This window comes from Anser anser (assembly GCF_964211835.1).
Source record: "Anser anser genome assembly, chromosome: 4".
Classification (NCBI taxonomy): Eukaryota; Metazoa; Chordata; class Aves; order Anseriformes; family Anatidae; genus Anser; species Anser anser.
In genome coordinates this window covers 20690280-20717791 of record NC_139724.1, presented here as the reverse complement: position 1 = coordinate 20717791, position 27512 = coordinate 20690280, and the positions used below count along the sequence as shown (strand labels likewise).

At 36.6% G+C, this 27512-nt stretch overlaps 2 protein-coding genes across 11 annotated transcripts in view; one reads left to right on the top strand and one right to left on the bottom strand.

Annotated features, from left to right (window-relative positions):
* CFAP96 (cilia and flagella associated protein 96) overlaps positions 1–27512 on the top strand; it is a 92301-nt gene that overhangs the window by 28130 nt on the left and 36659 nt on the right. The window lies entirely within an intron of this gene.
* On the bottom strand, positions 1912–26118 carry PDLIM3 (PDZ and LIM domain 3). Of its 2 annotated transcripts, XM_083834299.1 has the most exons (8): positions 25310–26118; positions 20402–20553; positions 18615–18699; positions 12477–12544; positions 8941–9204; positions 5853–5980; positions 4634–4745; positions 1912–3809 (listed from the first exon to the last, which is right to left on the bottom strand). In XM_083834299.1, the coding sequence occupies exons 1-8, from the start codon at positions 25400–25402 to the stop codon at positions 3620–3622; spliced, it is 1092 nt and encodes a 363-aa protein (XP_083690425.1). In that variant the 5' UTR covers positions 25403–26118; the 3' UTR covers positions 1912–3619. The 2 variants fall into 2 exon arrangements, with proteins under 2 accessions (XP_083690425.1, XP_083690426.1); XM_083834300.1 differs by lacking the exons at positions 8941–9204; positions 12477–12544 and adding an exon at positions 12985–13172 and having other exon boundaries at positions 25310–25874.

The following is a 27512-nucleotide window of genomic DNA, read 5'->3' as shown; positions in this document are numbered from 1 at the left end:
AATATGAAATCACTAGGTAAATGATAACTTTATCCTTGTGAAAAAGCCCCTCTAAAGTAGAGTTTGATTCAGATGCCTGTATATTACATGCAGGTCAGATCTGTACCCAAGAGTACAGTCATTTCCTTTTACATGATTTATAGAAATTTGAACCAAAATTCTGGAGCACATCATCTTGAGGAAAGTTCTTGAGCAAACCGGCCCAAATTCTGCAGACTGGATCTATCCCTAGTTTTAAACATAGTCAGTAATTTTATTTCTGTTAAGAAGCTTTTTATCTATGAAAGTTGCAAGGGAAGCTTCAGGATGTGTCTGCATTAGCAGGCAGCATGGTGCAGTAGGGGCAGATGTTGGTGCTGAGGACATGGCAACTCCATAATATGTGGTTCAGGGAGGGCTTATTTAGGTCTAATATCATTGTGTGGACTGCATTCCCTTTAGTGGTTGGTGTGCATTAGCAGAGATTCTCTTCTAGTTGAATTTCGTCATAAGGGAAATCATTGTGCATGCACTTTGGTGGGCGATGTGAACCAAAATGCAGTGAGTGGGAATGAGGAGGGATTTACTTTCAATAGCACACTTGTGATCTGACCAGAAATGTTAGTGCAATTTTTAAGTGGTGGAATGTGGTTGAAAACCTGAAAGGGTTATTGAGTTATGGAAAAAGCATAGATTCTTTAATTACTTTAATGAGCTTTTGAAGTTTCAGATTGTTGGTAACACTTCAGCATTACGTAAGAGACTAAAAGCATTCATCTTGGAACAATGGATACAAAAGCACCCTATAAACTAATCTGTGTGTGTTCAGATGCAATTCTTATCTTGCTCATTTGGAGAATTACAATTTCATGTAATTCAAGTTTTTACTGTCAATTCAGTAATTCAGTAAATTCAGTAAAAAAATTCAATTTTTTACTGTCTCACAGAATAGCCCCACTGTTTATGCAGTAGTAGCATAGCTGAGGAAAACTTTTCACACCTGTTGATCAACATTTGAAGAGTTCAGATAACAAGCATATGAAGTCACACTTATTATCTTTCTCTCCATCTAAAAATAAATGCCATAGCTCTCTCTGCATGTAATATGTATCTAAAAAAGCCTGGACACAGCTGAGCAGCATAGTAGCATTACACTATCATGATTTACTGGGTGTGCCATTCTTAAGCCAGCAGATAAAGTGGATCATTCTTTCGCTGGACACATTACATAGGAAGGATTTGTGCCAGTAACCCCTGACACCCTACTGAGGTAAAGAATGTGGCCTTGAGCACGCTGCAGAGAGAATTGCTGTATCTTTCTCTCACTTTTAAATCTCTGTATTCCCCCAATCTGAAAAGAAGATAGGATGTGATTTCCTAATTTTCTTCTCTATTAGTATCAAAGATTCTTGTGCCTGTATGAATTGCAAATCTGTTTCCTTTATATTACACTGGTGTAAATATTTTCACATAGGTTGGTACTTGCAATTAGATAGGCTTACCTTCTAGCTCTATGAAAGTCATCTCCGACCTCAAACCTCTCAAAATAGCATGCCATGATGCAATGCCACTGAACTTCCCCCAAAGATTTGGCATCAAGTCATGTTATGTGACTTTCTTTTAACCTAACACTTCTTGTAGCTACATTCCTGGGAGTTTCCCCATGTTTTCAATTGGTATGTTTGCCCTGTTAAAGAGAGGGCAGTTGAGGGTCTCCAGTTTTGAAAGCACATAATTTCATTCAGAAAACTAATTTTGCCCAGATTATATGTTCAAATGCCTCGTTTAAAAATTGTTTAATTCTTGCCAGCTGTTTGATAAATCCAAAGCATACTGCTCTGCGTGGCTGAAAATGCCAAACTTCTATTATTGTCAAGCCCCTTGACACTCACACTTTCTCATTTTTCATACCTGTTGAAAAGAAACACAGAATTTTCATCGTATGTAGTGATTTATTTTTACTTTCAGTTGCTCCACAAATAAATGAACATTAAGCAATTATTGTAAAACACTAATGATATTTCAGGTTTGTAAAAATACACATTATATGCACTCTCACTTTCAAAATGATTTTCATGTTTACTTTATGAATTCTGCTCCTCCATGATACGTGAGGAGCAGAATTGTGTTTTGTGCCTGAAAATAATTCAGGAACTAACCTTTAGAAGGGTGCATCTCTATATGCTTTTGGTATGCAGACTTAAATTCTAAATGCAGGGACACATACATTTTAAGAAGATTTAAATTCAGAAATAATAGTTTAAGACACCTTGAAAAGCCTTTGAGTATACAAACATTTCATTTCAGGCTTTGTGATTCATCTCAATTTAAAAAATAAATGTAAAGTATATACAGCTTCTAATTTTGATTCTGTATTCCACTTACATTTTAAGCTTCTTATGTATTTTAGAATCGGAAAAGTATGTAAGATTTTTTTACCGTTAGTTGTTCACTTCTGCTATGAATTGATGTATGGTGTTGATGTTTTTGGAAAATGCTAAGGCTGAATTTGTCAGACAGGTGTGTGTGTATGCAGCTGGCACCTACCTGAAAGCAATGCAACCCTTAAAAGAGTTTCAGAAGTTGATTTAAAAACTGTTTTCATCCAGCTTTCCCCCCCCCCCCCCCCCTTGGAAGTTCATCAGGCTTTTTATAAAAGATATTTCTCCTGCCTATTTTAATTATCAGTCATTTTTAAAGATGTCCAAATTTTAATTACCAGAAATAAACGTATTATAATGATATTTTCCATTGTACCTATTAAGGAAATTAAGTGATGGAGAGGCAAATAACAGTACCATTTTCTGCAGAAAGGTTTTTAAATTTACTTTCATTCTTGATTTGCAGTGAGTTCCTATTAGAATATTTTTTTTTTCCAAAAAGCAATGTATGTGTGTGCATGCCTCAGAACAATTTTCTGTGAAGTGATGTGAAAGCCAATTTCATTGTAAATCACTGAAACAACATAGAACTGTTTTACTTCTTACTAAATGGTCTTTATTACACTAGGCATTTTCTTGTATGAATAGGTATTTATTCCTCATCACATTTGCTGCATCAGAAAATTAAGTAAATATAACCCCAAATTCAAAGCAAAGTAAGCGAAATCTATTTTTTGGCACACATTAATGATACTTGAATAATAGATGGTTGAAGCAGACATGAACATCTGGTTGCTTTGTACTATCCATGTAAAATAGCTGCTTTTCTAACGATCTGTCAATTTTCTTTATTTGGTAGCGCACAGCCTGTAACACAACGAGGCTTTCAATGTTTTTTGCTGCTTGCACAGATTTTTAATTTATGTTAAAAATAATGTCTTGATTACAGGATGTGTGTGTATACTGTAGTGATCCTGTAATAACACTGCTGTTTCACTTTTGTTATTCCAGTACAGCTGTTTTAGTTCATACTCCACCGAGTTATATTGGCAACTTCAAAGATAATCCTTTGACAGAATTTTACTGGTATAGTACGTTACTGCTGGTTAATAGGGACTTCCACCTTGCTCAGATTCCCATAAGAGACAGTTTAAAAGCTGCTACTTTGGATTCAGGCAGGAGTCCTGACACTTGTACTGCAGTTCTAAGCTGGTAATGGCTTCTCGTGTGCATGCATGTATGTGTGTGCTAAGGTAAGACTAGCATTTTGGGTAAACAGTAACTGCTTCATATCCCTCTGGTGGCCTCATGCGAGCTCGCGCATGAGCTTCACAGTACAGCTGGCCCTCCACGAAGAAGTAGCCCTTTTGTTTCAGGTTAAGATTGCAGTCGGAGCACACGAAACATTCTGGGTGCCGGTATTTATCCCGTGCCTTCACCACTGTCCCTCTATATGGAAACAATTACAAGAAAAAAAAACAAACACACAATTAATTCATAGGAATTTAAAGTGCGAAGAAACAGCAGTATGACATGAAGCAAGTTCTAGGTATCTCTCTTAAGGCCTTAGTTTCTCTGGTTTTGCCAGGCTCTGCACAATCTAAGATTGGAAGTTGAGTTTGAGTAAGCGAGATATAAAAGGCATTAGAGGGGATGATGTGGACTGTTCGATAGTTTATTGGAAAAACAGGGTTTGAAGAATCATGTTATTTTGGTTACAACACAGAAAGTACAGTCCCACCTATCAAAATGGTGGTAAATGAGTTTATAAAACACATTTCCTTGGTGACTGCGGTCTGAGCTCATCATTATCTGCGTCCTTTGCTGAAGTTAGTGATGTCATTCAAACATAAATCTGAAGTTTCAAAATAGGCCTCAGTGTTCCAGATACTCCCACTCACCTGGGAGAGGGGTGCTCTACACCCCTGAGCAACCTGCAGAATTCACAGCTTAACACAGCATAGCACGGGTGACTGCTGTTTTCATTAGTATGTGTTAATGATCGACTTGCAAAAGGCCCTGAGACACCTTAATTAAAACTTTTGCAGTACAGTGTCAAAACTGAAATTGTCTGTATTTAAAGTGGCTAACATATAAAAATATATTGTCCTAAATCTCAAATCATTAGCTCATATCTCTGTTTTCTAGAAGCATTTTTCTTTTTGTCTCTCAGGCAGAGACCATCACTTGATAAGGATTCCTCTAGCTTGTGATGGTGTTCGAGGGCATGTGCTTACCCTAGAGATTTCTAAAACTAGAAAGAAACAACTTACAGAATTCCGCTCCCACATTTGTCACACAGTGGCACTTTCTGGGCACCAGGCAAGCCGGTGGGTATCTTTGTCACAGGTGCTTTCACACTTCTTGTACCCACAGGGCGTCCATCTGAGAACCAAAACATTTCTGTTAAGCACAGGCTGAAATAAAAGCATCTGAAGCAGTTAAGCACTTTTCCTGTAAATACACACTTCTGGATGTATTTACAGGCGTTCACTTATGCCAACTAATAATGAAGTTTCTCTGTACAAGTTTAGTGGGCCAGATCCCATGTCTTTGGATTTGGGAAGGATATTGTATGCTATAGCCAAAAAGCAGGTACAACTGATTAAAAGGATAGTACTCTGTCTCATAGGCATCTGCTCATTCACTGATTGCAGATCCTGGGTATAATAGGAGGAGGAGGATTTGGCTTTAACATAGCACTTTAACATAGTCAAGACCTATTGTTTGAAAGCTTAGTTCTTATTTGTATAACTAACCATACAAGAAATTCAGAAAGATTTATAACATAATACAAATATAAAAATACAGCAAAATACAAGAAGAAGATTACCCCCAAAATCCCAAAATAATATATGTACAGAAAAAATAGATATATTTATTCCTTCTCTGGTAAATATTTAGGTATAAAAATTGAAATGATAAATATTTAAATATTTTTAGGTTATTTTTGGTTATATTTTACTACTTATGCTTACTGTAAATGTAAGAAACCTATAGCTTTTAGTTTAATGTTCCTTTTTATTTTCAAAACCTCTTCATTTGAAGAAAATATGACTGTAAATGGTATTGTTGTCTTCAGTTTTTATTTAAAATTAAGAGGGGATGAGTAAAACTTATTTTGGGAGTTGGTTTATATTTCTCTTTTCCTGGATGTGGAAGAGAGAGTTTTGTTTCTTGTTATCCCAAAAGTTCTCTTGCATAAAACCTCATTCAGCTCTAATCAACTTTGTACACTAACAGTCTTAACATTCTGAGAAGAGATTCTGAAAAATGTAATTAACATTCCCATCTTACTCACATGGGACACTGCTAGCTATAAAAGCAAGGGGAAAAATGTTAGTAGGCTTGTGTACTATTTGTCAGATTCAAAACAACTTGGTCTGTCAGAACTTCGTATAGTTCTGATCTCTTATTTTCTTCTCAGATTCCCCCCTTCCCACAAACATTTAAAAATACTTTGAACAGGTAGAATATGTCATTATTAACCACCTTCCTCGGAGACTAAATTCTGGAGCACCTTAAAGGAGCCAGACTGACGAGGTTGGCTGGGCTCCTCCTGGTTGGCATGCAGCATCCTGTACACGTCGGACTGAGGCACCGCGGTGGGAGCTGGGTCACTGCATCGCAGGGAGGAAGAGCAGATAAAGCAGTTAATGAACGTAACTTAGAAGCAATAGCTCTGACAGGCATAGAATATGTTTCAGGAAACAGATGTAAAGACGAGTGAATTTCTACAATCTCTGAAGGACTCCTTCCTCCAGGTAGTACTGCTTTATATAGTCCTCTCTTGATCTAATGTACTGGAAAAAAATTCTGTGGAATTCATACAAAAATAAATCTATGAACTCATGACAGTATTTCCATAATTACTGCCCTGGCTCTTAACAGCATTTGGAAATAAGCCAGTACTTGCATTTAACTTCAAAGCAGTTGCATTCAAGTGATCAGCTGCTGTATTAGCAGATGCTCTCTGGTGCAGTATCCAGAAATTCCATTGTCACAGCAGCTGGCCTCAAGAATGCTGATAAAATCACAGCTCATGTCTTTACATGGGGTCAGACAAAACCTAAACAAACACTTTGGAAGAGTGTCATGAAGACAAGATATTCTTGATTTTCTAAGTTGGCTCAGTCAGCTAGTTAAGATGGTGATTATTTATCTAAGCTAATTGTTACTTATTTAATTTATGGAGGTGTCAAAAGAGAATGAAGTAAGTATTGTGTGGTAGAGAACATTGTAAGATAAACACTGTTGACTGGAAAATTTATTTTGTAAATTATATTAGAATGGCACATGACTTTTTTTTTGTAATGGCAATTTTATGATAAAAATATAAGGTAAATTTTTGTCCAAATAACACTTAAATTCACAGAATGGTTTGGGTTGGAAGGACCTTAAAGACCAGCCAGTTCCAACCCCCTGCCATGGGCAGGGACACCTCCCACCAGCCCAGGTTGCCCAAAGCCCCATCCAGCCTGGCCTTGAGCACCTCCAGGGATGGGGCATCCACAGCTTCTCCGGGCAGCCTGTCCCAGTGCCTCACCGCCCTCTGAGTGAAAAATTTCCTCTTAACATCTTATCTAAATCTCTCCTCTTTTAATTTAAAGCCATTACTCCTTGTCCTATCACTACACTCCCTTACAACAATTGATGATTGAATTTCCAATGACCTGTGAACTAAGGAATGTACCAAGAATATTTCATGGTATTTTAAACTGTGCTGAATATTTTAAATTGATCATGATAAGTAACATCTTGAGTAGCTGAAAAGAAGAGCAGATGACTGCATGCACTGTCAGGAATTAGGCCAAATGTGTGGCATCTGTAAATTTCAAACTGCTACTGGGACTAATTAGAAAGGTCAAAATTCACTTCAGTGCAGTCTGTTATCTCACTGATATTTGTGTAAATGTCCAGTTTAAATTTCCTGTTACAACTGGCTTCTAACTCTCTGTTGAACCTTAGGTAAGTTGCTACTGGAAAAAAAAAGCAAAAACAAACAATCAAACAAAAAAACCCACTAATTTCACAAGGAATTAAACTGTTTTTGACTTAGACAATTTTGTTTGTTTCCCAGGATAACATCTAGACTGTCAAATGCACAGTAAGAGCAGCAGCACTTGGGCAGCCAGCTAGAGGCCACTGTTGATTATATTAATTGCTTACATCTTCAAGAATCAACCAGCTTTCTCTGAGCCATTTTTAAGCCAGTGAATAAAATACCATTTTTTTCTCTCCTCGTAAACTTTTAATCTAAAGAGTGAGCTCACTTTTAAAAATATCTAATTAAACCCTTGATTCTCTCTTCTTTACTAAAATATTCCTAAAAATCAAACAAGTGATAATACAGTTACATACAAAAGCCAAAAATCAGGCACAAGTGTATGAGAAAACATTTCTAAATTCATACCTAGTGAAAATGAATCTCGCAACAAAAGAGAGATTTCAAACCTGTGTAGACAGACAGTTCTCAAACTGGGAACACTACAGGCATTCATGAAACCTGATTACTCTGGGCTTAATCCATATTTCAGAATAAGGAAAAAGTAAGTTGGCCTTTTTTTTTTTTTGTGATTGAGGATAAGATTCATGCAGTAGAGTAACATCACTCAGCAGACTTCATGAAGTACAGTTTTGTTTTCATCAGATTAGAGTGAACTTAAATACTAGACAAATATGATTTTTACGGTTAGTAACAGCCCAGTTCTGCAAGGTGCTGAAAAAGACTCATCGGTGCCAGAGATTATAGTTTATTTAAAGTATTAGTAATTAGCTTTAGTTTACATCATTCATATTATAAATTATGAACTTAAGTACTGTTGTGAAACAGAAAAATAAGTTACTATTATGCAAAAGTAGAGATAAAACAATATGAATGATAAATTGTACCTTGAAAAAAATGAGTAGAGCTTTAAAACATTTTATTATTCATCATTACTGTCCAGATTCACAAGGTTCCTACCTGCCCTTCAGTTCCTGTAGTAGGTAAAATTCATGAATCAGCTTTTGACCTTTACAGAGATCTATCAGTAGGCCTAGAAAGTCAATTCTGGCTCTTTTTGGAGAAAAGCTAGTGGTACTGAATGAATTGCCCTAGGTGGGAGCTAAAGAGCGTGAATATCTACAAGATCTCCTAAGCTTCATAACTAGAATTTCAACGGTTGAAAGAAATGTCAGTTAATAATAATAATGTATTAATGATTAATAAGAATAAATTCTTAAATAGCAACAATTAAAACAATAATAAATAGTTGTGAATTTTGGAGGGAATCAATCTTGAATTGGAGTGGTCAGTCAGCTTACAGTAAAGACAGTTTAATCAGCTTTTACTTAGTAGCTACAACTACGAGATTATTTCCTATGAAAGAGTTATTTGTAAAGACTTTTAACACTTCAGATGAAAAAGTCATAAATTACTAATAGATTAAGGAAAATATTGAATGTTTTTAAATAACTTAGTTTCTCTCTAACCCTTTTACACCTTGTTGTAGAAACCATGTAAATTCTTAAAGCCTGGGATTGTCAGTATATCCTAAATTTGTATATCCAACAATATTAAACGTACTGCTCTAATTACCTCATGATGGGTGTTTCCCCCAGAGCTGTAGAAACTTGGCCTTGCAGTGTTTCCATGATATTGTCATCTGAGTACAACTGCATGGGTGTGTTAAATTGAGCATGTACAATCTTGACACCGGGCAGCTCCATTTCCAGGGGAACGTTAGGGGCCATCTTAGCCACCGCTTTCAGCTCGGTGGGGCAGATAGAGCTGACGGTGCTAATGGAAGAGGGGGTGCTGCGTCCACTGCCACAGTCAATCCCCGAAGGAGTACTGCATCCACTGTGTTAATTGCACGTTACAGCCAGATTGCAGAAAGGTGTGCAGTGCGTGTCGGATTATAGAGAAGAAAGACAAAAGTACAGGAATATGGTGATGTTAACAAGACTGAAAAGCATGAATACAACAAATACAGAAAAGCCAAAGTAGAGAAAGTAGAGAAAAGCAAAAGTATGTGCATTCATTGAAAAGTAAAAGCGTCAATGCCACTTATAAAGCATTCCTCAAAATTCTGGCATGCATTATCTTTAAAGACAAAAATATAATAGATTGAATAATTCAGAACACAGTATTACTTTGTATTTTGAATGCTAGATTTTCTTTGAGGATTAATTAAGCCTCACTAAAACTCATTGTTCTAAGTGAGTAACTTTTAAGATCTCCAAAAGGGTAGCTTACAAAAGTTATGTGAGTTGTACATGTCAGTGACAGAATAAACACCTGCAATACTGGAATCCTAAATGCACCATTCCAGTCCTGTACCTTGTAATCCATCTCAGGCTGAAGAGACTACTATAAAGTCACATAACAAATCCAACATTTCCTACATTTCCTTGGTATTTGTTAATCTTTTAAAATGTATTTAACAACATATATATATATATATATATATTTGTTAAATATTTGTTGCATATTCCAAAGAAAAAAAGATGTGAAAATAGCCAGGCATACTTTTGCTTTTCTAAATTACAGTGTTTCCAGTAGAACGTAAAGTGGTCCTTCACAAAAACAGTGGCTATGTATTCAAAGAATTAATTTTGCTCCTTCTGAAGTAGACTTTACATGTGATTTATATAAAATAAAAAGGATGTGAAGTTTTATATCAATGTTGGTCTACATTACTGGAGTAAACTTGCTGCACACCAACATGAAGTCTGTTAAGAAGAATTAGTAAAATATTGCAAGCATTAGTCTTTTTCAATGTCACTAATTTGAATACTTCAGTCTTTTCTCCATAGCACCTCAGAGGCTTTCTTGGTTCAGGGATACTTCTTTCCTGTTGCTGTGTAACAGCACTTAACCCAGGCTTTCCACAGGCTACCATTTATATGATGTTCAGAGCCAAGAGATGATAAATGCTTGATCTTTTCCCTCCAACCTGCACATCAGGGTTATGTCAGCTCTTTCCAAGATGAACGATTCTGTGTAAACCAGGGAGTGTATTACATTTCACAGTTTGTGCAGTGCAGTACTCTGCCCAGTAGTTACTCGTGTATGGAGAAAACCCAAATTTTCCCTTTGATTCAATGGAGAATTTGTGTAGGACCACTTTCTTGAAATTGTGAAGGGAAATACGTTGTCTACAATTCAAGCCATATCAAAAGAAAGGTAATTCAATGAATGGTAGGCAAGTCTGAAAGCAAAAGTACAAGCTCTGTATTATCACCTAGTGAGTCAGACAAAAATACTAATACTGGGGGCAATTTATAAAATTACATTCTTGTGTGTGTGTAAAAGAATAAGACCACCTTTAGATTCTGCAGTAAGATAAGTTTTATCAGTGCTGATAGTGTTAGTAAATGGATAATAACGAGAGAAGGACAGAAGAAGCATAAATCTTGCTATAAGCAGCTGAAGTGATGTTAAAGCAGAATAAAGTGAAGCATAAATAAAATATAATCATATATAAAGAAGATAATTTCCAGTTAGTTTTGTCAAAGTCCAGTCCAAAATTGTGGCTAATGTCAAATCTGTTAGCTCAATCCCACAGTCCAGAATCAGCTCCTCTTTTAGTCAGTCCTGTTTAGTCTCAGCTGTCCGTTCCAAAGGGATAATTACAGTCAAGGTGGAGGTTTGGGTTTTTCTGTTGTATTTAACAAAGAGTATTTTTACAGCCAAACTGCTGAAAAAGTAGGAGACAAACAGTGTGACAGCCAGGGTTTTGTGGAAGTAAGATTCTCCATCAGAGATTCTGCAGTTTGTAAATATGGACTTATTCAACACTAAAACACCACACAGACTTGCCCAGCTAACGTTCTGAGACTTGGTGCATTTCTGACAGGTTGGTATTATCTGGCAAGCTGGAAAATAGCCATTTATTTCATCATTTTCACTGAAAATATTGTGTAATTGAGGTTTCTGAATTAGGAGAGTAGGCTCCCAACACACCCAGTTGAGCTTCTGTAAATCTGATTAGGTACCTGAAGATGGTACCTAGTGGTCCAAAAGCCAGTCTAGGCTTTTGTCTATCTTTTTTTGTCTATCTTTTTTTGCTATTTATATATAGCAAATATATTTGAGATATATATATATATTTATATTTTAATCTTCTTTATTTTCTGTCTTCTTTTGTTATCTCTTTTGTCTAGTCTACATGTAAATGCTGCTGTTAGAGGCCACGTATGTTTCCAAAGCAACACATCCTACAAAACCGACAATCCATATGAGATTGTAATTTATTTTTTTTTTAAGTCTTGTTTATCAGACTCAAAATAGTATAACTAAAATACAGGCAGTTTGACCTTCGGTATGAAATACAGAACACTAAATCCACCAGTAAAATCTGTCACTGATAGAAAGGATAAAGGATAGCGTTGTATTGCGTCACTCAAGCTTTTTTGAACTTCCTTGCATTTTAGCCACAGAATTTGTATTGTTTTTCTCCTCTCTGTATTTAATATTGTAAATCATAGTAAATCATAGTAAGTAAGTATTGTAAATCATAGTAAATCATAGTAAGCCAGGTATTTTGCCCCCAGTTATGATAGAGGAATATTACACCAAAACAAGGTATGTAAATATATGATGTTTTCTGCATTCTAGAGCTTTACAGATCTTAGCATCAGACAGTTCTGTTTTAGCTCTATATTAGGTCACTAGGTTGTCTTCTGAATAGCTGTCTGCTGAAAAATAAACTTAAAATCTCTGTATAGCCTAGATGGTAATTAAAAAAAACTAGCTATCTTTTATTTAGCAAGTTAAGAAGTTACATATATTTGCACTTGGACAGAAGAATTTCACAGCTCTGTAAATTTATGTGTACAATACCTGGTGCTACACTGTAATCTGAATCATATTCATGAATATAGTTCCTTCAGACTTGTATCTGTAAAACTGAGAGTAGAGTCTGGACCTACTTTCTTTTGGAAATTTTGAATTTCAAGCCTGATATCTGCAAGTCCACCAACTCAGGTTTTTAAATTTCAGCATTAAGTTATATACCACTGTAAATTAATTTCAAATGCCTCAGTATGCTCCATTAATATGGTTTGTGAGTATCCATTAAAAAATAACACCATGCATGCAAATCCATCACAGCACTCAGAGTTTATAACCTGCTTCGGCCTGGGAGTATGAAAGGTTTGGGCCGAATATTATGCCTGTGTTCAAAGTAGTTGATATCCTGTAAAGACAAGAGGGTTAAAATAACTTCCTTTGGCCTATACATACTTATTTCTTGTTAAAAAGTAGGTAATAAATGTTTGAAGTTGTAACCATGAAGTAACTGTGTTTATTTGTACATTCCTGGTAGATAAAAGACCATCAATTTAGTGCTGAGAAACTTTGAGAATAACGGGCAATTAGAGAAGGATGAGAGGTAGAGTTGCTGCCCAACATAGAGGGCAAATTGTAGCTACCTGCAGTGCTGCTACTACAGAGTTGAGTGCATAGTTTTCTGTGCTGGAAAAAAATTGCTTCAATTATCACCAGTTTTTTGGATAATCAATAAACCCCTGATTATCAGCCAAAACAGCAAGAGCTGGACTTTTTAATTGAAAACAGAACAGATAGTGATATAACACAAATGAGCGTGTATTATTATAAGGAGATACCAGTACTCACTTTTGCGATGAGTTAGGAATGAGACTCCTCAGTTGTCCATGAAGCGCGTCTTGTATATTGCCAGATGAATACAGCCCAATTGGAGAATTATAGGAGGAGCTCACTACCTGTCTTTTGTCATCAATATTTGCTGCTGCAACAAAAGGCTGGGCCCTTCTGTTGTGAGCCGTACCAATAGGCTTGAATTCCTGTACGTGATAGGCAGACAAAATACACAAAGCTACAATGCACACCAAAGCTAGTAATGAGTAAAACTGACAACATCAGTATTGTTAATCTCTGCATTTTTTACTTTTGCAACTTTGTTATTTCTTAACTGGTGCAAGCACACTATATTTTTCCATGAATTTTCTATTCGCTACTTAAGCCATATACATTCAGAGACTATATTTTCTGCCTCAGGGCAAGAAGAAGGTATTCCATATTGGTGAGTAGCACAAGACGAAATGGGAGGGATGAATATTATAGCAACTTGTTGTATCATTCTCTAGATTTTACAATGTTTATGTTCATCGTTTAGAAACGTTTCACATATAGTTAGTTAGCTTAATTACTCTGTTTTAGTGTTAATCTCTGACTTCTGCCTTTTTTTTCCCCCATATTGACTGGAAGCTGCAATGGTAAGATAGCACAGATCATCAGTATTTTAATGAGAAATATATATTCAGTAAATTATATTTCAATGAGAATATATCTCTGCCAATTCTCTGATTTGGCCTTGTTTTTGAGATGTGTATTTTGCATAGCGTTTGGACTTCCAAACATTTAGGCCACCTAATAGCAAATCTGCAGAGGATGAAACGCGAAGTGAGAACAGGACTTTCACACCTGCTGAGTGCTTTCTTATTCCTAACTTTTGAGTTCAAATCTGTGCTAGAAGTTGTAATTGGAGTAATAGGAATACATCTACAATACTATACAGATACGTATACTGCAATAGACCATTTCTGTATTTACGTTGATATCACACTGTGTCTTATGACTATAGAGAGTTTAAGTTCTGATACTCCTGAATGAGATTTATTCCGAATTGTACCTTAGGTACTGGAGCTTTTGGCTTAATCACTGTGTACAGTTTATGCTCTGCATTTACTATCACATACTTTGTAATGATGACACATCAAACATCTTCAGTTTTAAAATTACTCAGGTGCAATTGTGGTCTTTTGGTCATATCTTGCAAGCGATACAAACCAGTCTCCTTGTTTTGATAAGTAAAATTTTAAACCAAGTTTTTATTTTTTATTTTTATTATTATTATTTTTTAATGTAGAAATGCCCTTTTTAGATTACCTATTACTAAAGGAATTCCTAAATTCCTTTAGGAATGTTAGAAAAATTTCCAGTTGAAATAAAATACAACTTATTAGCAACAAATGCAATATAATTTTAATACTGAAATCCATGGAATAAATCAAGATAAAAAGAGCAGATGAGGTAAGCATGGACACATTTTTGACATCTGTAGGTTTTTATTTATTCCCCAAACATTATTGCCCTTTTATTTTATTTTATTTTATTTTATTTTATTTTTCAGAAAATACCAAGTCTCTGTTCAAAGATTTGGTGAATTATTTATAAAAATTCTGAATGCCTGAATGTGAATTGGCCCTGTAGTTTTCATTTGAAAAATTTGAATGCTTTTAGAAATGTATTTAGGAACAAACCTTAAGAAAAGTCATGGTTATATAGTGCGTGCAGCCAGAAGATGCAAAGAGTAAAAAGCAGCTTTATTAAATGGAAATGTTTAGCAGCATTGCACTGGAAGAGATTACTGAAAGCAGCAATCAGATAAATGAGCACAGAGATTTTACTTGCAGTTCTTGATTTCTGTCTAGTAGAATTGGGTTGCTGTTGACAAAATGTATTAGTAAATGGAAGTAAGCTTCTACTGTTTAGGATCGTGTCTACTTTATGAAAGATATTAATATAAAACTGTTTTAAATTGGTTTAAATCCATGTATGATACAAAACAAACAAAAACAACCATGAACATTGTCATTTCACTGCCTGTTTAATTCTTGTTGACGAACAGCACAGAAGACATGGCACCGTAATAGCATATTTACAATATAACAGTTGTGAAACAGGTATTTGCAGTTAGTTAAACTTAAATTCCTTTTTTTAAAAAAAAAACCCCTCATCTATTCATATAAAATGTCAGTGAAAGAACATACAGCAAATAGTCCAGCTCTTGTGTTTATTGGATCTTATTGAATCTGTGAGAAGTCCTCCTTTAGTTCCAAAGCTAAACGAGAACTGAAGGTTGTTGAAATTCCTAAGCAGGAATATTTTATAATTACAGTATTTCATTTCTTAAAATCTTTCTACTTGACTGATGTCCTTTTTGTAAGACTAATGCATTTTGCATTGATATAGATATCAGCAACAGAATGAACAGAGCCTCAAAAGTCTGCAGAAATGCATCTAGCAAGGACCAAGTGTTGGCATTCCTTGAGGATAATTACCATGACAGTACACAAGTGTTTACCTGTTGGAGGTATTGGGGACTAAAATCATCATCTCTGAGTGCTGTTACATAAGATGGGCTAGATCCTCAAAACTACATTAGCATGATTATATGGTTTCAAAACTTGACTATAAGTATTAATAGACTGTAAGCTTACTTTGTAGAATAGGGTTTTGGTTTGTTTGGATTTTTTATACTTTTCTATGTATATAGTATATTTATATGTCCTAGGATATGTCTTTCATGGACAAAGGTCTAGTCACACTTAACAAAGTGTTCAAAAGCAAAGATAAAAGCAATGAAAAAAAAGTCCAAATAAAAGCATTAAAGAAATATGGTGATGGAAACAAATTAATTTTACATGAGGTGAAAAAGGTAAATGAGAAAAAAAATGACAGGTCATAACATTGTTTTACATTGAAAATACATCAGGAAGGTACACGTGAGCTTTTTTTTTAAAAAATGATTTTAATAAGGTACACTTTGCCACTTACAATGATTTTCTATTCCTAATTATATTATTTGAGAACCTTATGTTTTATATTACTTTTATACAGAATACGAAGGGATTGTATTAGTAATACTTCAGGTAGTCTATTATTTCCTGTTATTCATCATGCTATAGGTTGCTTCAGAGTAACAAAATTAGGTGGTTGGTTTTTATGTGGGAACATGTAGTTTGCAAGATTGGCTCCTAGTCAGCAGCTGTTGCTGGAAGTTATTTGCTGGGATTATTGTCTCTGTTTGCTCTATCCAGAGTAAAAAACAGGGAGAGTTTTCACGGTGTTTTGACAATTCCCTCTTATCAGTCTCCAAATGACTGTTTGGGGCTGCTCAGCCTAACGCAAAAGCTTTCTACTGTGTAAAGGTTCCTTGTTCCAGAGCTGCCCTGTGCACAGCATTAATTGTTTATCAGATTTCACATAAACATCTGTAGAATACTTTCCATCTGTTGAAAGTAGGCATTCTTTTGCCTCGTGTTGATATGGTGAACAATTTAAAGCATGTTTTACTTTCATTTATAACTATCTGTTACTAGCTTGCAACTAATTATTTAACTTATTATTAGTTATTATAGTAATTGCAACTAATCTATTATTATTTAGTTAGCTCCCAATGTATTTTAAATTATTGACTTTCCCCTCATGAAACTTTCTTAACGAACTTGGCAAGAGTGAAAAATTCCGTCTGCATTTATAACATCTGTGACCTTTTGGGCAATTCTAATTATTATATAAATGGTGGAAATGCTTTTTATAGAACTCAGTGATTTTCCATTTCTGCAGGCCAACCAATATGTGCAATACTTTCGGATAGAAAGGATTTACATTTGAAGTAATACCGTACTGCTTTTGGATATTGTTTTTTGACTTGCCTGGGCCTCAAGGTTTTTATTCATCATTGGACTGCAGCACACTCTAATGTGACTTACATGGCATATAATTATGCTGTAAATAGTCACCTGAGGTTAAAGAAACTTTCATGCTGAATTGTTTGCACTACTGGCACACACACTGATGGGTCTGGCGCTGAGACTAAATATGCATTAAAATTAAGTGTAAAATTTCTGCAGTTATGGAAAAAAGGCTATTTTTTTCCACATATAGATCAGAGTGATAAATGTGCTTGGAAGGAAGAATTTAATCTAAAATGTAAATCATCCCTCCAGTGGTTTAGCATATTTGTTTACTAGCATTGCTACTTTTCTAAGGCTTATTATTTATTGAATATATTCAGTACTCCTGATTTTCCAATAAAGGAAAGAGGTACACACAAAATGGAGAGATCCACTATTTAAATCTAGGAGAAGTATTATTTTTCTAATTGCCCAGTGGAGACTGCTTTTCAGAAGGCTGCCAAATAGCACTTACTGAAATCTTGCGATCTATTTGTAAGTAACTGCACTTTTTAGGAACGCAGCTTTCATGCACAGGGATTACTGGATTACTGTCCTGTCATGCATACCTATATGGCCTTCTGTACAGCTTTTGTAGTGACTTTGTTCCTCTGCTATGTCTTCTATGTGTATCTTAGCTACTCCACAAAAAAAAAAAAGAGCTCTTAAAATAGCCGTTTTGTTCCTTTGTAACACTGCCTCTTACTGCTGAAGAGGGTGGATTGTTTCTGATGAACTTTGCTGTATCACTTAACACAAAGGTTTTAGTTTGGAAAGAAGAGAGAGAACTGGAACACTGAAATGCCATATTCATATTTGGGAGTGCAACTGTGAAAACAGAACTGGTGGAAGCATGTATTATGTAGAATTTGTTCAAATGGAATCTGCTCTTTTTTTTTTTTTATTTTATTTTTCTGGGACAGCACAAAATAAACACTTGACATACTTGCTTTGATCCTGGCCTGCAACCAGAATGCTCTTTTCTCTTTCCCTCTTGAGACTACAGCAAATGTTCATGTAAGTAAAAGGAGGAATGACAAAGGAATAAGGCACTAGCTGTAGACAACAGCTAGATAATTAACTATTAAAAACATGGGTACTTCTGCTCACAGCTCCTCACAAGGGACTGGGTATGAGTTTGAAGAGAGAGGAGGATTTAAATGGATTGGAATTGCTTTTGCTGTTCAGAAGTGATGAACGTTTTGCTTATTGATCACTGAGTGGGTTTTATACAATTCAGTAACTTTCAGTTCTGTGGTGTGGTACAAAAGTATATGGAGGTAAAGAGACCCAACATTAACAAATCTCCCTGTTTATGTGCCTGTTCCATCAAAAAGATTTTTTCTGACTTGATGGGCACATTGCTTTGGTATTTGATATTTAGTTCTGAACCTACATGATGAGGTCTCTAAAGGAGTTAAAGCATCTTAAACAGCATCAGAATAAAAGGAGTGTATTTTTTTTTTCTGTAGTAGAACTATGGTGATATGTGCAGTTTTAAAGAAAATGGGAGTGTATTGTAAATTGGTAAAATTTTGTTTCAGTTGCAGCTGAAAACCTAAAATATCCAGTCAGATAAGATTATACGTATATAATATATATATGATACAAAAAGATATATAATGCCTGTCATGGTTCATATTAGCTTAAACTGGCAGATAACGGATGAAGTGGTGTTCAAAGAATTTTAATAACCATGAGTGAGATCATTTAGAGTGTAAAAAGATAAATGAAAATGGTTAGGTAAATTTTAAGAATTCATACCTGTGGTTCAGCTTCCAAATTTATCTTGAAGGGATGTGCTTTGCCATCTTCTGAAACTTGTGGGGACCATAATTTAGTCTCTTTCCTAGAGAGAGAGAAAGAAAGGCAGAAATTAACTTGAATTCCTGTATATTTGTATATTTCCATGTAAAAGATAATGCAGTGTGGGAATTTGTAGTTTGCTCTGTTTTGTTAGCATTTTGACATAAAAATACTTTAACAGTTTATAGTGTACCGTACATAAACTGTATAAAAATTTATCATTTTAAAATAAAAAAGTGCTATGAACAATGGGAAATAATTTAATAGTTAATGAAATGCAAAGACAAATTAGTCCCTTTATGACCAGGACAGACCAAGCTTTATACAGTTTTGTTTTTCTTAGTGGTTGATAGGTTAATATTTCTCACAAATAAGTTTATATATTAGTAATTTTCCTAAACCTCAGCAACATCAGTTTTTTTGTTTTTTTTTTTTTTATGACCACAATATCCACATAAGGGCTAATTTTTCAATGCAGGAGGATTGCAGTCTTGGTTTGCAAAGTATGCATACAATTGTAAATAAAAGCTTCACAGGTGGCTCTTTCAGTTGCTTAAGCAGAGACAGCAAACATGCAAATATCTGCTACAATTCTGTCTTCACTGACAAAGGGAAATTTGGTAGCTGATTTTGAAGTGCTGTAATATTATTCTTAAACATTGATCTTGTGTGTACATAGTAGTACTGTTTGTTATATAAATCCAAATATTCAGTATATTCTTAAATATGCACATATTTCATACGGGCAATTACACTTACCATATTTTTGAATACTTGCTAAATGGCGTATCGCAATCTGTAATAGATTGATATACTGGCATTAAGCATAGGAATTTTTGACTCAAGGTCTGAGCTCTAGTAACTAGACAATTCTCCTTCCAAGAAAAATACTCCTTTATTTGGAAAGGCACATTGTGGTCAGCTGTAACAAAGTGCTGTGCCTCCTGGAGGGCATCAGGTTGGTCTGAGCTGGCTGATTCTTGGAGGCAGCTGGGAAAGTACGCTAGGTGATTCTGATTAAAGGCTGAGCAAACTCAGTTAGGAGATGTGAAGATGCAGGTTGTTGCTCTTGGAAGCTTTAGTAGAGAGAAATGACTGCAAAAAGTTTCTGGACTCCTGCCTTTTAGGTAAGAGAGTTCTTTTCTTCTTTTTTTCTCACGTTGCTTGGAAAATCCTTGGTTTTTTTTATTATTTTATTTTTATTTTAAGTTTATACATTGTGACCATAAAGGAAGGCTTTAGTCCTCCCTTATTTGTTCCTACTTGTGAAAGTGTGCTGTGACATTGCTTTCCATAACTGGGAAGATATGCTAGCAGCTTTGCCTGTGCTTGAGGACTGGAGGCAATGATTAGCACCTGGAGCTGGGGCAGTGTCAGAGCAGAGCAGTAACTAAACAAGCTAAGACAACTAGCTAAGGGCTCTGTTGTGGCACTTTCCAGCCCCTAATTTCCTAAGAATGTAAAGTACTGTCTATTTCCTGACATCAGGGGAGGCAGTAAGAGGTCGGTTTGTAGCTCAGTGAAGGTAGTGGGTAGCCTGAGGGAAGCTGCTCCTGTGCCTGAGGGTGTGCTCTGGGGAATCTGGCCTAGTCTGGAGCTGGTGAGCTGGAGCTGGTTGTAATTTTAAAGGTTTTGTGGAATTCTTAAAGCTCTTTTACCTAGTTAGGCTATATGATAGTTACACTGCGTTAATCAGCTAGTTGGACAGTATCTTCTATCAGGAGCAAGCAGATGTGCACACATACCTCTCTATTCTCAAGCATAGCTGATGTGTCGCTGCTTTAATTCTCTCCTGCGCGTCGTTGTGTGTCATGTTCTCTGTGCTCAGGCCATCAATAGCCACAATAACATCACCAGGGCACAGGTTGGCAGCCGAAGCCTTGCTTCCAGGTGTAATCTGAAAAACAAATTGTGACTGCTTACTTAAGTTGCATACATACCTTAAAAACTGAGAGAGAAAAACAAATGTCGCCATGCTTCTTCCCTATTGCCTGTTGCATTGGGGATGGGTGTGTAAACAACTGTATGATTGCTCACAAAAAACAACAACTGTATTTTTAATTCTGCTGTTCCCTCTGTAGTTCCACTGTCAGCTCACCACTTAAATGCTGTACTCATCATAACTTCAAAGTAGACGAAAATTGTCTTCACGCTTCTGCGTTAAATAATTTCCACTCTAATTTGTGTAATTGCTTTAACTTGTCCTTGAATCTTCTGTCTCAGCTGCCATTGTGTAATTGGCTTGACGAAAGCAGTTCAGTTCTCCCTCCCAACTTCAGGCAATAGCAGAATAGCACACTGTTTGACAACTGTGCTACTTAATGCTCAGGTGTGTGACCTGCCATTAACCGGGCAACACACAAAACCATTTGTGGTCTTACCGTGTTTAAGGACAATTTACAGTAGTTACTATGTTTCCTGCTAGCATGGCCTCTCCTCATAAATATGCTCATAATACCGAAAACATATATTTATTCACGTCTAATCCAGATCCTGAACTCCTTAAAGTGCTGAACTTTAAGTTCTGCTGCACCTGAGTAGCAGTGGCCCCGATCCTTCAAGGTGATCTGTGTGGTGCAATTCGTACCTCAGGGAAATATGCCAACATCAGTGACGTTCAGAGACGTAGCCCTAAGGTTTTTTTGTTTGATTTCTTGGTATTTCTGATCATCTTCTACATCATGGTTAAAATAATTGAAATGCAACAGTTCTGTTTTAAAATAACTATTGCAGAGGTCATTTGCAACCTATGGAGATGTTCTTCAGTTCTGATGTTTCCCATTTTCCAACAGAAGAAGAAAGTAAGCCCCCCCTCATGCCTCCAGTATGTTCAGAACCCCAGCTATGGCAAACTAGGTAGACTTGTTGCCTGTGGAGGTGACATTACTAACTGTCAGCATAGAAATTAAACAGAAATATTCTTTTTGGTATGCATTGTACTGTGTTAGTATTGAAACAAGGGCAAAAATCAGCCATAGTCATTCTGTACTCTTTCCAGCTGTCCATCTCTGTTCAGTGGGTCTGACTGCTTCTTGAAGAACTTAGTTGTTTTTTTTTTTCTCTGTGCATTCCAGCATGTAAACTTATTTGTGATTTCTCCGTAACAAACTGCAGTGTGCGTGTTATTATCAAGTAAGTTAGGTAAGCTTTCCAAATGGGTACACTGGAGGGTTTTAGCCCCACCACGCTCCAAAAGGATGGAGGAATGGACTTGTGTAGTATGTATGGAACAAAGTGTTAAGGTGCCTGAGTAATCAGTCTGAGCAGGAATCAAGAAAGTTACTCAGATTATAAGTCTGGGGTCTCCAAAACTGTCTGTTTTTAAAACTTCAACGGCTTTTAGCTTAAATAAACCACACTGAGATGACATACATAAAGGTAGTAATAAATACACGGGTGAAGTGTGATCATGCTTCTCCCTGTAACCTGGAATGGCTCCTGACTTTGCCTAGCATGTTGTGGATGTGCACGGGATGACAAACTGCAGGACAGTTCCATAACATGACAGAGCATTCGCAGCCAGACTAATACTCTTAATAGAAGAAGTGCTGCAGAGTTGCATTTGATAGGAAGGTATCAGGCTGTGCCTTGCCAGATCACGGTGTGATATTGATATTGTGGGTATCTCAGTAATGCAGGTGATGCCGTTTCTTAAGGAACTTATTCATGATGTATGAAATGCAGGTTGTGACTTCTTAGAACCGTGTTATGGCCACAGTGTGTGTTGTGTGCCACTCACTGCTTCGTGAAGTAGATCCTCCTGGTGCTTTCTGAAAATGTTAGCCTTGCTCTTCAGGACGTGTCTGTATGGCACATCTGTTGCTCCTGTATCCTAGGTAACTCCAATTTGGATAAATACAAGGATATGTGTTGATCATCCTGACGTTGTTGGAGATAAAATAACTATTTAACCCCATGCAGGGCAATGTCTGTTATGTTACTTTGAAGAAAAACTCTCATCATCTGTTTAATAGACTTATGAAACCAGTCATGACACACCTTCATAAATATTTCAAGCTCTGTGTTTTCTGAAGAGGTATGAATGTCTGCAGACAGAGGCTAAATATAAAACTGAGTTAATATAAACACTTCCATTGTGATCTGTAAATGTTTATAGTAAGATAGAATTTAAATATAGAGTTGATATTACCATTCCTTCCAACCTCTACAAGTTTTAATTTTCTGTAACTCTATTCAATATTACTTAAAGTCTAGGATGGCATTCCTCTAAATACCTAACCCCAGGTCTTCTGTTCAGCACAGACTGAAATTAGTCTGTTTTATTAAGACTGGGGTTTTGATCAGTTTCCCTTACCTAATTTCTTTGCATCTATGTGAAGTCCCAAGGATTTTAAAAGTTTTCCTGATTTCTAGTTACTTGCTTGATTTTTGACCCTAGTAGAATCTAACTGAATGCATCTATTTTTAGTCCCTTCCTGGTCTCCTTCCCTCCCAGTGCTCAGGATCTGTGGTTTTTGCATTTGCTTGAAACAGTCAAGACAATTGCCTTGCTTGGGAAATTGCAGATGAATTTTTGAGATGACATCTGTTCTTTAGACAGGTGTAAGATGATCTCTTGTGTTGTCTGTCTCTCAGACAAGTCCTGGTAAAAGCTTCCTTTTGTTGAACAGGGGCCATAGCCAACCAAACTTACAGCTGTCCTATTATTTTTTTCAAAATATTTGAAAATGATTTCATTGTTTTAATGGCTAATAATATTTCTTGTCAGAGCAGTTAAACCAAATGTGAATGGAGGGCTGGTGATACCTTATATGAAAGGAAAATCTAGCCTGTAAAGAGCAGGGTGTTTGAATCCTGCAAAACATTCACCAGCTCTTAAGAGCTACAGCATACTTACTTACTTAAGGATTCTTCTAAATGTATACTGTGATAGCAAATACATTAATATGAAACAAATCTACCATTAAATTTTTTGAACTTGAGCTAAACAGACTTAAATGTCCTCTCTCATATATATATATATATAAATATATATATATAATTTCATAGCTCTACTTATAATGTGATTTTTGAGCATTGAGATAATTTGCTAGAAGCCAGTGGCTTATGTCTTGTGAGGCATTTGATAGGTATGAGTCAATTGTAAAATCATTTATTCTTTAGAAAGCTACATTTATAGTAACGTCCTTTGTTACTACAGTTTTAAACTTCATTGTACTTAATCTAAACACAGGGAAAATACAAACCAGACACTGCTAAAATATTTTTCATTAGAGATAATGGAAACTATTTTTCTTTTAGAGGCCCATAAAAGGCAATGAAGGCCCCAAAACATCCAGAGATTTTCCTTTTTTTTTTTTTTTTTTAATTCATTGTTTCTTTTTGGTCTTCTGTTTGTCTAAAGGTTGTGCTACGTCTGATGAATATTTGTTCGGAAGTTACATAAAGTCAAGTAATACCATTCTCTTTTGCTTACTTTTAAAATAAGTATTTTTTTTATGCTTGTATGCATCTGGAGTAAGTGTTTAAATGAAACTAATCTTTACTGGTATAATATGTGAAGGGTTTGTGCTTAAACTTTCTAAAGACTCCTGTTTAGAAGCATATTTACTGCAAGGCATTACCAGTGGTATCCATCCTTCAAGGCTCTTGACGTTTATTTAATACCAGACATAGTGTATATATTGAGTCATAGTGCAGGGCTTGGTTGGGGGGGGGGGGGCATGGGTGATTTGGAGGCTCATGCAACATGCACTTGGTGTGCTAGGTACTGAAAAGCAGAAAGAATACAGGGAAAATAATAATTCTGATCTTTGTGTTGAATACCAGTTTTCAGAACATGAAAACTATCAAAATAATGTCTTTCTTGTCATTAGGTGGATCTATATCTGTAGATGCATACAGATACTGTAGATACCTGTAGACTTTTACATGCTCCATTCACCAAGTAATTAGTTTCTTAAATAAATTGCAATTAATAGTTCAAAATCCATGGGGAAAAATGAAGGCTCAGGCTCTTGCTGCCCTTTAGTGGTGTGTGTGTGTGATAGAAATTGTCTGTTACTACATATGGCAGAAAGCACTGAAGAATTCTCTCCTGCATATTCAGGATTAGATAACTTTTGATAATTCACTGATTTAACATTCATGGAAGCGAAAACTTTTGCACATAAAAACAGGTGCTGTTGCCTTCCCTGGCAACATGCAGATTTTACTCTAGTTAAACGAGGGTCAGATCAATCTTGTGAAGTTGGCACAAAGCACATGACGTACAAGCTTGCAGACACGAGGAGCTGCTGCCCAGCACCTTCTCCCTCAGCAAGTGCACAGGATGGCTGTGAAAATGGTAGAGCTGGGCTCTGGCCTCCAGGAGGCTCAGAGATTATTTTCTCATCTGACTGCCCGGGGAAACGATGCCAGAGTTTTCCTGCTGCCGAGGCACTTGATTTTAATTTTTGAGGCATGAGTAGAAAATGCACTTAATCTCTTTTACACCAATAAAGCAATCCTAGAAAGACAGATAAAGCTTGTAAAAACACTTCATTTTCAGCTAGCTCTCCTCAGAACTAGCAACTCCTTGCTCATCTGCTCACAGTTTCCACTGCAACTTTGAGATCGAGGAAAACTAAAGGGCAAACATCTGCAACATCTAGAAAATGCAATAAACAGCGAGGAAATGGAAAGGTACGTACCCTGGTTATGATCAAGGGTTGGTTAAAGTCTATTCCTCCCGAGAGCCTGAATCCCCAGGGTGCTGGTCCTTGGAGAACAACGTTCTGGGGCATCGTGGACGGGTGTCCAGGGGCTCTCCCGCTCCTTTTTCCTGTAGGTGTGTGGGGAGGTGGGTGCTGCTGGCAGGGCACCTGCTGGACGGGGCAGCTGACCCTGCGGGAGCTGGTGGTCACCCCACAGCTGCGGGCACCGGGCTTTATCCCTGCTCCTCGGGTGACGTCAGCCAGCCCCTCGGCTTCTCCACCCACAGAGGGGAGTATCAGGCTCAGACAAATAAAGCCCGAGCACTGGAAAGTTTACAAGTTCATCAGCTTCATCTGCTGCTTCAGCGTCCCCCTCGGCCTGAAAGTCAGCCAGCTTCAGGATGCAAGCTTCTGGCTTCTTAAGGCAGCCCTCTTCCCACTTGTATAGGGCTGGTGCTCGCTTGAGCTGTGCAGCATGCTGCTCTGACTGCGTGCGTGATCCTGCTTTGTGTAAACAAGTACAAGGAGATTTCCCTCTCGAGCTGTTGTTTCACAACTTGTCTTACTTGTAACGCAATAGTTCACTGCACCGAAACGTCCCTTCAGCTGAGTGTTTCAGCTGCAGTTACTTGAGAGCACGGCACGGGCTAACTCGAATGGCTTGAAAAAATCTGGACCCGTGTCATGCATGTTTTTCATTCTGAGGGAGAGAAATGCCGTATTAGTTGATGATGCCTCTGCTTTTCATAGAAATCTTAGTGTTTTGTAAGACAATTCCGGACACCTTCTGCTGCTTGTTGGTGTTAGTGAATAAACACTCTGTGCTCTTTTTGGTTTTCTTGCATCAGCTCATTCAGCTTTATTCTGACTTCTGTACCCCTTTTATATTGCTCCAAAAGAGAGGGGGAGTTTTGCAGTGATGGTGTCTGTGTTCACTCACTTTCTTATCATGCTGTTAGAGTTTTCCACTTATATGGGCTATTACCAAAGTTAATTGTGCATGTATAATGTTCTCAAGCATCTCTTGAAGTTTGACCTCTAAGGTCACTATCTACAGCTCTAATCAGGCAGAGCTGCTTTTTTTTTTTTTTTTTCTCCCATGAATGAGTCAATAGTAAGTCAGTGAGAGAGCTTGGAAGGAATAAAATCTGAGGAGAATATGTGTTTTAGTGTAACATATAATGTTTTCTACACTTGAGGAAAGTTTTTTTTTTTTTTAATTATTATTATTATATTTTTTATGGCTGTTGTTTTGTATGGCAGAGGATTTACCTCCTTTGGTTCACTCTGTGCATTTGCCTGTCCTATTACCTGTAGCCTGCATAGAGGGGAGTCTGATGGACAAGAGAGTAGTATGCGAGATAGGCATGAATCTGTATTTTATTCTTTCATATAATTATGTTATGGGTAATGTGTTTATCTGTATATGTCAGTATAAAATTGGCTTCCACCCCTTACTCCTCTGACTTGCTGAATGTCCTTATCTGTGTCTACTGATAACATCTATATAGTGAAAGTCCTTCTTAGAAAGCTATCTTCATATCTTGAGTATGTGGTGGTTTTTTTTTTGTTTTGTTTTGTTCCCTGAGGACTATGAAAGTTAGCCTTGGAATTTTATTCTGTGGTATTTGCCCTTTATTCCTGTCTTGCTAGTCGATAGGAGCGTACATTGTGAGGGTTTGTATTGTGTTCTTGTCCAGAATATGCTCTAACAATATGAAACGCCTTTGAAATATTTTGACCTGTGAGTGGAACAAGAGAAATGGCAGTACCTGTTTAAAAAAAACCAAACAAACAAAAAAGAGAGAGAACAGACCCATATCAGAAAGAGCTTGTGGCTTGACAGCTGCCATGAGCTTGGGAGAGAGGTCAGCTTATGTTAAGGAACATATGCACACTTAAAGAAATAGAGCAAGGCAGGTATTTAGTTCAGGGAAATATCAATCTTGGTGGCTAAAATATTTTGTATGTTTTAAAGTTTTGAAAAAACCTCTCATTGCTTGTGATCAGTGTATATGCTCTGATATGTTCTGACAGTTTTCAATATGTGCCTTCAATATACTGATGCTCTGCTTCCACTTTATCCACTTTTCCAATTTATCGCTATTTAGTACTTCAGTTTCTTTTTCCTTCCTCTCCGATACTGATGTTGAGTGAAAACACTCTAATGTTTGGTACCTTCCCACTCACCCCTTCTTTT